At 32.7% G+C, this 10,139-nt stretch overlaps 1 protein-coding gene across 1 annotated transcript; it reads right to left on the bottom strand.

Annotated features, from left to right (window-relative positions):
• Positions 1-1,690: 1,690 nt before the first annotated feature.
• Positions 1,691-2,329, bottom strand: LOC120211599 (diaminopimelate epimerase, chloroplastic-like). Its single transcript, XM_039210100.1, has 2 exons — positions 1,990-2,329; positions 1,691-1,906 (listed from the first exon to the last, which is right to left on the bottom strand). Exons 1-2 carry the CDS (start codon positions 2,263-2,265, stop codon positions 1,706-1,708), a joined length of 477 nt encoding a protein of 158 aa, XP_039066031.1. The 5' UTR covers positions 2,266-2,329; the 3' UTR covers positions 1,691-1,705.
• Between the last annotated feature and the right edge of the window lie 7,810 nt (positions 2,330-10,139).

Raw genomic sequence — 10,139 nt, forward strand, 5'->3', positions numbered from 1 at the left:
TTTAAATACCCTCTCCCAAACGACGCCGTTTTGGGGAGGGTATTTCTGTAATTTCATAAAGGGTAAACCCCGTCCACAGTGCTCCAAGTTTGTATACCTTACAATTTAGTCACTGAAAGCAATTTTTGATTATTTTAATTTAGTCTTCTAATTTTATTTTATTTTAATTTAGTCCTTATCAGCATATATATATATATATTTAGGTAAATATCAAATTTAGTCCTCATAGTTTAGTAATTATTATTTTAATCCCATATTATGAATTATGGTTAAATTACACTTTTAATGCCCACCTTTTATATATTTCAAATTAGGACTCTAGTTTTATAATTTTACATTTTAATCATTAAATTTTCATTTTTGACTATTTATTTTTAATATTTTACATTTTAATACTATATTTTTAATTCCTTTTATTTTAATCATTATTTGCAATATTATTTTATTATTATTATTACTTTAATTATTATTTCATTATTATTATTTTTATATAAATAAATATATATATAATAATATTTTTTTATTTATTCTATTTTTTTTCTATTAAAATCCTATATTTCATAAATTACTTTTAATAATCATATTTTAATATATATTTATTTTTTAATATTAAGAAAATAACTGTCTTAAAACACCTAAAAGTATGTTTTCTGATATTTTTACTAAATATCCTATTTTTTATAAATCCTATATTAACTTTTAATAAATGTTTTATTTATTTTTATATCAAAGAAATGAGCTGTCTTAAAGCACCTAGAAGCCCTTTTCTGATATTTCTAAATAAATAAATATCTTATTTATATAAATTAATATATTTTCTTAAAATTATAAATTTGAAATAATAATAGTTAAATATATTTTGAATTTTTTAATTTCTAATAATAGAGACAATTTATAATTAAAAAGTACCAATTTTGGGCGTTATAAGAATGCTAATCCTTCCCTAAACGTAACCGACCACGAATCCCTTTTTATTATTAAAAAGAACGAATTTTTGGTTAAAACGCAGATCAGTTTATCTTTTAATCGATGTTTTCTTAAGAACTCTTTTAAAGGATGATTTTTAGGTATTCGACCTACCTGACCCAAAAGGCCGATGGCGACTCCCAAATTATTTTAAAAACCATTTATTCACATCAATTTCCCGCCAAATAAATATTTCGTGCCCGGACGAAAACCGGTTACGACAACTAGATTTTAGTTTTGATAGAAAAGGGAAAAAAGCATTTTGATTCAAAATTGACAAAGTATATTCTTCAATAAATGAATTATACATTTCAAACTTTTTTTATGAAAAGGATGCCCCATTAAAAAACACTCTCCAGAGACAACAAGTGGAAAAGAGTGCCTCTGTCATGGGCGCAATTCATTAATAATAGATGAATCAATACAAAGCCACGTACCAAAACAAAATGGTGAAATATGGCACCATGTCAACTGATTCTCAGTACCTAAAAATTCATATTTAGCTAAATGATGGCCCAGTTAATTACCATATCTCAAGGCATGCTTAAACAAGATAAAACCAAAACTGCTAGCTGTCTCCTTAATATAACTAACTAGACTCCCCAGGCTTGACACAAAACAATAACTGCCTGTAAGGTATGTAATAGTTATCAAAAACTTGCTTTCAACTTCAGCTTGTGTTTACATTTAATGTTCTGTTTCAATTTCAATCAAATTTATTCACTGACATATACTTCTTCTAGCAACTTTTCAAAAAGAAAAAGCTGATTACCTCAGGCTCGCTGCCATCAGAGTTGAAGATTCGCATAGTATAATATGTACCGTTGACTCCCGGCATCGCAAAAATCACTCCGTCAGCACCTATACCAAAGTTCCTATCGCACAACTTCACCGCTTGCTCTGGCGTAATCCTCAGTTCTGTCGAGTCCCTATTATCAACCTATGTCAATAAACAAGAGTTTAGCTAAGGCACTTTCTCCCAGAATTTTCTAAGCTACAATAGAAATTATTAAGGGAAATTACCAAAATGAAGTCGTTTCCATGGCCGTGATACTTGACGAAATGAAGGAACCCACTTTCCTTTCGGTCAAGGAACGACGTCGTGGAGATTTCCTCCGGAGTTCCGATTCTCATGGAAGAAGCGACGACTCGAAAGTTGGGGTTTCTAAGAGAATAAAAGTTGGAACGGAGGGAATCGAAATGAAGAGAACAAATTGATCGAAGAGGAGCGGCGATCGAGGCGGATAGACGGCGAGTTTGTGGCGGGAGAGAGAGGGAAATGGCGGCGGCGGTGGCCATAAGAGTTTTGCTTTTACTTTGAGACGGCGTGGTTTTGGAGTTGCAGTGACGTTTTCCAGTCAAAAATTGGATACGCAACTAATTTTTGTCTTTTGTAATGTAAGATAGGTGGTGAAATCGTATGCGGATTGTCAATCGTGGAACCCGTTTGAATATGGGGGATTAGATTTCGTAAATGGTCTGATTTTTACCTGGATTTTAATTACTTAAATCAATTACTTTAATTTAATTGATTTTTAATTTAACTAATTAAATAATGAGTAAACTACACATGTCATTAATGTTTGAATAAATTTTAGATTTTTTACTAAAATTTTAAAAGTAAACTATTAGTCACTAATTTTATAGATTTTAACAAATCGATCACTTAACGTTACCCTTCGTTAGTGTGAGTAATGTGAATCTTACCTAACCCATTAATCATTTACCTGGAATGTTGACCTCCATACTAAAGAGTGATCAACTCTTCAAATGAATTAAAGGTATATGACACATATAAGAATTAAAGGTGAAAAAGAAAAAAAGACGGGTAAGTTTTGTATGCCACTAGCAACAGTAGCCGCATTGTTAGTAATCCAAGGAAGGTCGAAACTAGCCGAAAAATTATAAGACCAACAACGGCGACCCTTTCAGCAATTCCTTCTAAACAATTGAAGAAATCATCACTCAATGTCGTGTCAGACATCCCAAACTCATCTTCCCCTATATCTTTAACCAAATCCTTCATATTGTCCACCTTTGTATTTTGAACCACAACACCTTCATCCACGGAGGTCGTTAGAGACGAATTATTGACGAGTTTAGTTGAGGAGGTTTGTTGGAATCAACAACAATTATCATTTGTGGAGTGAAAGGCTTCTGACAAACGCTTCCAGTGAGTGAATTCTAGTGGTAACATGGAATGTAAGGGTGCTGGCCATTTATAGGCTAAAACAAATGTTTCATTTGAGAAGTAAAAAGCTTCTCCCGTTGAAAACATGCAGACATAAGAACAAAACAAAACATAAACAATAAACCATAAAAGGTACAAGAATATTCGACTCACGTCATCGTCGTATATAAAATCCAGTTGAGTGTTTTGGCACTGATTATTCAACTCTATGAATCTCTCATTGTCGCATATAAGGTCCAGTTGAAAAATACTTATAAACTTTATTGTCATTCATTTCAAGTTTTATCGGCTCCTTACTTTCAGGTAAACTTTTGAAGAGTAACACAAATAGTGTATTCATGGATCCTCATCTAGTATATCTAAGAGACATATCTTTCAAATTCATACCATATTTTGATGCGATCTTAAGTTGAAGGAAGGGATACAAGGGAGAATAAATTATCCAGAGTTCTTAAAATCTATTGATAGTTCTCAAATTGTATCAGTGAAGAATAAATTCACTCGCTGTTAGCATGCGCCAGAAGCCTTTCACTCCATAAACGATGGTCGTCGATGACTCCTATAGACACTCATTTTCGTCCGAGACTTTATTTTATTTTTTATATCATATAACATATAGTTTTGTCAAAAAAATAATATATGGTTTTTGAAAATATATAGTATAGTTTTTAAAAACATATGGTGTAGTTTTTGAAAACATGTTATATAGTTTTTTTAAAAAAACACATAATATAGTTTTTGAAAATATATAATATAGTTTTAAAAACATATGGTATAGTTTTTTAAAACATATATAATATATAGTTTTTGAAAATATCTAGCATAGTTTTTAAAAAAAAACATATTATTATATTTTGAAATATATAATTTTTGAAAAACATATGTAATATATATATATATATATATTGAAAACATATTATATAATTTTAAAAATATAATATATTATATAGTTTTTAGAATATATATATATATATAAGCTTGTTATTATTATTTATTTTCTTTTTATCTTTTTCATTTTTAGGTTCAAATGGTCCAATAAAAGTCCAAATCCGGGTCCAAAGAGTCCAAAAAGAAAAGCCAAAGGTAAGATCCAAATTCGGCCCAACCGAATCAACAAGCCAACTCAGTGGAAAGCCCAAACCCATCTGTCTGACCCAACAGAGGATTAGGGTTTCGTGTCTAACCAGGCGTGCCATACGGTTTACGACCGTAAGATCGAGGATAGATCAATGGTCCAGATAAAAAACAACTAGGATTTCAACCCTAACACCAGCGCCACAAAGGAGTGAAAGCCGTTGGATCTGGTCAAAATGATCCAACGGTGGATCGAGAAAACTTAAAGGTACCCACCGACTGAACAACAGCCACGTAGCGACGAAGCATCCAAAGTCGAGAAAAATGCCAAAAAATCAGCCATAATCGAGCATCCTGACAAAATCATGACTACACCATCCCATTTTAATCGGTAACTACCACCATCGGCAGGGTTATAAAAACCTTGAGAATCATCCAAACAAGACACGAAAAGAAATCGAAGAGCACAACAATGAACAACAACAGAAAGGTGAAATCTACAAAGAAAACAAAGCTAGCACAAAAATAACCAAGAAAGGCAAGTAAAATCCATCGAAGCAACCCAAAACACACATATTTGAAATACCCATCGAGACTTAAGAAAAAACATCGGTCGAGATAAGCAAGAGCCTCGCCAGGAAAAGAAAGGTCACCGAAACTCAAGAGACGATGATTTTAAAGGTAAATATTTAAACCTAAAAGTTTAGATCTACGTCGTTTAGGGGATGTTGAGCGATTGGAATTCGGATTCGGTTTCGGAGTGTTGAAGGGAGTGTTTTGAGGTAATTTTAGGAATTTCTGGCTACTGGAGTGGCGGGGCAACGTCGGTTGTCTACGCGGGAGCGGTGGCCGACTATTGGTCGGTTGGGATGAGTTGAGAACATTTTTAAGAGAGAGTGGGAGATTATTTTTAGAAATTGGATGAAATGATTTTTTGAGTTTTATGGGCTATTTATAGGGAAGACCTTTGTGTAAATACTAAAATTTAGTCCCTGATATTTTGATGCGTAATTCATTTTGGTCACTTGTAGTAGATTTATCCTTAAAATTTGAATTAATTCAATTTAATCCTTGTTATATATTTTTTTGTATCTTTGCAATTTAACCCCTTAATTTACGTTTTCTTTCCTTGCAACATTCAATTAATATCAGTTTAATCCTTGATTTTAAATTTTTGTAATTTAATCCTTTAAATTTAAAATTTCCTTTTATTCTTTTATTTATTTTATTATTTAACATTCATTTGGCTTTGTTTTTTAGGACCATTTTTATTGATAAAATGTAAGTAATTCAGATCAAATTTTAAATATTAATTTTAATTTAACTTGTAATTTTCGTAATTAAGACAACCGAAAAATTAAATTGGTACTGAAAGGGCAGTACAAGGGTGCTAATCCTTCATTGATTGTAATCGACTCCCGAATCTGATTAATTTCTGGAAAACGCAAATCAGACAAATGGTAAGTCAAGGTATCCGATTAACCTAATTTTAAATGATCGGTGGCGGCTCCAACACATCAAAATTTAGTAGAAACCTGATTTCGGGCCTACCCGAATGACGGTTACGACAGCTTGGCGGCTCCTTGGGAGGGTAAGTGAGTCAGACCAAAATTAATTTTTGGTTATCTTCTTAAGCAAAATTGTAAGTTTAAATTCGAATTTATCCTTTAGATCCTTTTTATTTACTTTTGATTTTTATTTTTTGAATAAATAGTTGTACTGATGTTTTTTCAATGATTTCAAATTTTTCAAAATTATATCTTAGGCTCCAAACCCTTTTTAAGTGGAGGTGAAAGTGATGCCTTCATGGGAATTTATTCTCCGTATAGGCCTAGCAAGTAACCTTCGGGATTCATATACCTTATGTTTCGTGTGAATTTATTCTCCGTATAGATATAAGGGAATGTATCCTCTCAAGTTTAACTTGGTCCACATGAGTTTGTGATGGGCTTAGGACTGAGGGTCTGGCAGACCCAAGAGGGCACCAGTAAGGAGAACTCGAATACATTTTTTTACAACCAAACTATGACGCTGCAAGGAATTAGAGCTCACCCTAAAACGCCATTTCAAAACCTAGGATGCTTGATTTATTTCTTGATTTATTTCTTGCTTTAGTTTTTGTTTAAAGCATGCGAATTATAAATTTATGCGGTTAGGATTTGTTCAAGAAAATAACATGTGGGGTAGAGATCATAGCCGGGTAGGAATAAAATATGTGGGGTAAATATCATGTGGGGTAGAAATTTTTTATTTTATTTTCATTATGATTATGATTTCTATTTATATTTTACTAACTTATTTCCTTTCATTTTTGTTTTATTTCTAACTTTTATCATTGCATCATTTAAAGAGGTGTTGATCTACAAAAATGTTCGTTTAAACCCGCATAGTTGGCATTAATTGACAAAAGGGTTATAATGCAAGAGGTCAAGAATATAGAAGTACGACTATGGTCAGAAATGACTTAGAAGGAAAAAGAAGACAGTCTGCAAGATAACTATGTGTCAAACATGGTTGGCTACGCTTCCATCAGTCTCAAACAAAATGATACCCATGAATTGCATAATATTTGGGACAGTTGGAAAGCTGACAGGAAACAGAAGTTTTGTCAGCGATACGGTGATATCGCACCATTGCTCTACATAAAGGTAGATGAACCATTAATTCGAGGCCTTGTACAGTTTTGGAATCTGGGATACAGCTGCTTTACCTTCAACCAAGAAGACATGGTGCCCACCATTGAGGAATACACCACACTGTTACACTGTGAAAGAATTAGAATAGATCGGGTGTTAAATCAAATATATCAAGAGTCAACCTTTCAAAGATGGGCTGGAAAAGGTGGCAAGGGTTGATGAAAAGTGGGTCACTGACCGGATTCAACGCAAAGGCAAAGGTGAAGGAATTGCTTAGACTCACATCAAGTAGTTAATGAAGAATCACCCTGATGGGTGAAAGGCAATCGATCTCTTTGCACTAGGTGTCTGTGGCCTGGTTATCTTCCCTAAAACTTTGGGATATATTTAGGCAGTCGTGGTGGAACTATTTGAACAACTGCCTAAAAGAGTAAATATTTTATAGGGGCGATGTTGAGCGATTGGGGTTTATGTTAGGGTTCGGGTGTTGATGGGAGTGTTTTTAGGTAGTTTTAAAATTTTTTGGCCACCAGAGACGGTAGCCAGAGTGGCGGGGCAGCGACAGTTATCTACGCGAAAACGGTGGCCAACCATTGGTCGGTTGGGGTGAGTTGAGAGATTTTTGAGAGAGAAGGGGAGATTATTTTTAGAGATGGGATGAAATGAATTTTTTGGGTTTAGGGTGCTAATCATTCTTTGACTCTAATCGACCCCCGAATCCGATTAATTTCTAGAAAAACACAAATCAGACAAAGAGTAAGTCAAGGTATTCGATCAACCTAATTTTAAATGATCGGTGATGGTTCCAACACATCAAAATTTAGTCAAACACCAATTTCAGGCCTACCCGAAGGATGATTACGACAACTCCAATGAATCTTTCTTGATTAAACTCGTCGACAGTTCATATTCGATGAGCTCCATGGATGAAGAGGTTGTTGTTTCAAAGTATAAATATGGACAACATGGAGGATTTGGTTAAAGATGAATGGGAAGATGAGTTTGGGATGTCTGATACGACAATGAGTGATGATTTCTTCGAGGGTTTAGAAGGAATTACTGAAATGATCGACAAAGATTGTTGGTCTGATAATTTATCGACTAGTTTTGACCTTCCTTGGATTGCTAATAATGCGACTACTACCTCCGATCAGGGCCGGTCCAATGAGTTTTAATGCTCTGGGCGAGATAATATTTTTATTCCCCTATACTTATACCGTATAATAGACAAAACATAAATAATTTTTTTAAACAAAAATGTAATGGAAATTATAGTCAAACAATATCAATACTAATACAAACCAAAACTTACAAGGCTACAAATATCACCTAAAGCGATGCCTTCGTGCATTTTTTGAAGAAAAAACATCTATTATTATACGAAAATCAAGACTTTGTAAAAATTGTCTTTCGATGCTTAGAATTACTAATCCGTTCAATCTATCTTGAGTCATTGTACTTCGAAGAAGAGTGTGTTTATATACATGTACATGATTAATGAACCATGACGGAGGGCAGAATGGAGAGAAACTGTGGGCGAGCTTGTTTCAGTAATATTGTTTTCTTCTCCACCGTCCATTGCTGGAACACAACTTTCAACTGTTTCATTCGCTAAAGTTGGTTTTAGCTAACTTAGTTTTCCCCATTGAATTTGTTAAAGTAAAGAGTTAAATAATTTGTTAAAGTAAAGAGTTAAATAATTTGTTAAAGTAAAGAGTTAAATAATTTTGTTAGTAAATCTTTGATTATTATCATATTGGACACATTATAAAAATAAAAGATCAAATTATGTCATTAAACTGAAAGGTTTATATCTTGAGTTTTAACTTAATTAACCAAATTGGACCAATCTAAAATATTGTCAATGAATTCATGGGATAATGGGTAATGGCCCCAAAGAAATTCACAATTAATGTTATAAAACCCAAAGCTTTATCAATGGCGGCCATTGAAAAACCAAATCTTTAGAACCCCAGAAGGGGTTGTGCATATACAACACCAATGCTAGTAGTAATCAAAGCTCAACACCTTTCCTCATCTGATGCCCCCTCAAACATGCTACCCTGGGCTAAGGCTCATCTGACACATGTATTGGGTCGGCCTTACCTCTGATGGCATATAAAACTTGCCTGAATATGTATATTTTTCCTTTTCACCTTTAATTCTTGTATACATCATATATTTTTAATTCATTTGATGCGTCGATCAAACTCTTCAACGTGACGGTCAATAGTCCAAGTAAATTTTCCATCACACACGTTAACATATGACCGTTTTGTTACAAACCAATAACGTTAATGACCAATTTGTTACTTTTAAATTTTAGTGAGGAAAACAAAAAATTACTCAAATATTAGTAATATTTTATAATTTACCCTAAATTAATTGATGTATAATGCAAATGATTTGGTCTTAATGTAATTGCAAATCATTTTTAAAAAATGGATGAATCATTTGAATTAAGAGGAAATACGAGCTGCGCATAATTATTTTCCTAGAAAATAAATTTACATTCTTTCTAACCGACACAGTAGGGATAAGTGGTCAATTCATCGGCTCGAATTAAAAAATTTGAATTATTCAAGTTAATACGTCTTATTTTATAAATCAAATTTTATTTGAATTTTTTTATTTAAGTCGAATATAAAATTCACATCGAGTTCATTTTTTAGTTTATATTTAAATTTAATTGTAAATATTTATAATATCATGGTACTATTTGATTCTAATTTAAACAATTTTCTATAATAATATACAATACATGTATATTTATTCATATGTGATATGCATATATGATATAGAATCTAAAGACTCAACTAAAACTTAAAAATTAATCTATTAAATAATAAATATTTTGAGTTATTCGAGTTATTAAAATTTTATTTATAATTAGACTCGAAATTAAAAATTTTACGAGTAGAATTTTGTTCACCCTACTCAACATTAAGAATAACTGTTACAAAACTATGCGGGGGATATTATTTATTTTTCTTGAAGAAATAAGTAAAAAAAAATAGAACTTCTCTGCACCTTTCCAATTTCAATTTGAAGAAATTGGATACGGCTCCAGCCCACTACCCTAAAACCCGCTCTGATGAGCCCGACCCATCAATGATGTATCGGGTCCACCAATATCCACGCGTCAATTAACTGGCGCGAGCCCACCTTAAAGAGAGAAAAGGAAAGTGCAAAGCAGCGAAGATGGTCCCACTTTAATCATAGATAACCTCAGAGTTAACTTAACCTCTGATTTGGGTTAGATCCTCTCCGCC

The sequence above is a fragment of the Hibiscus syriacus genome, unplaced genomic scaffold, assembly GCF_006381635.1.
Source record: "Hibiscus syriacus cultivar Baekdansim isolate YM2019G1 unplaced genomic scaffold, ASM638163v2 tig00109973_pilon, whole genome shotgun sequence".
Taxonomy (NCBI): Eukaryota; Viridiplantae; Streptophyta; class Magnoliopsida; order Malvales; family Malvaceae; genus Hibiscus; species Hibiscus syriacus.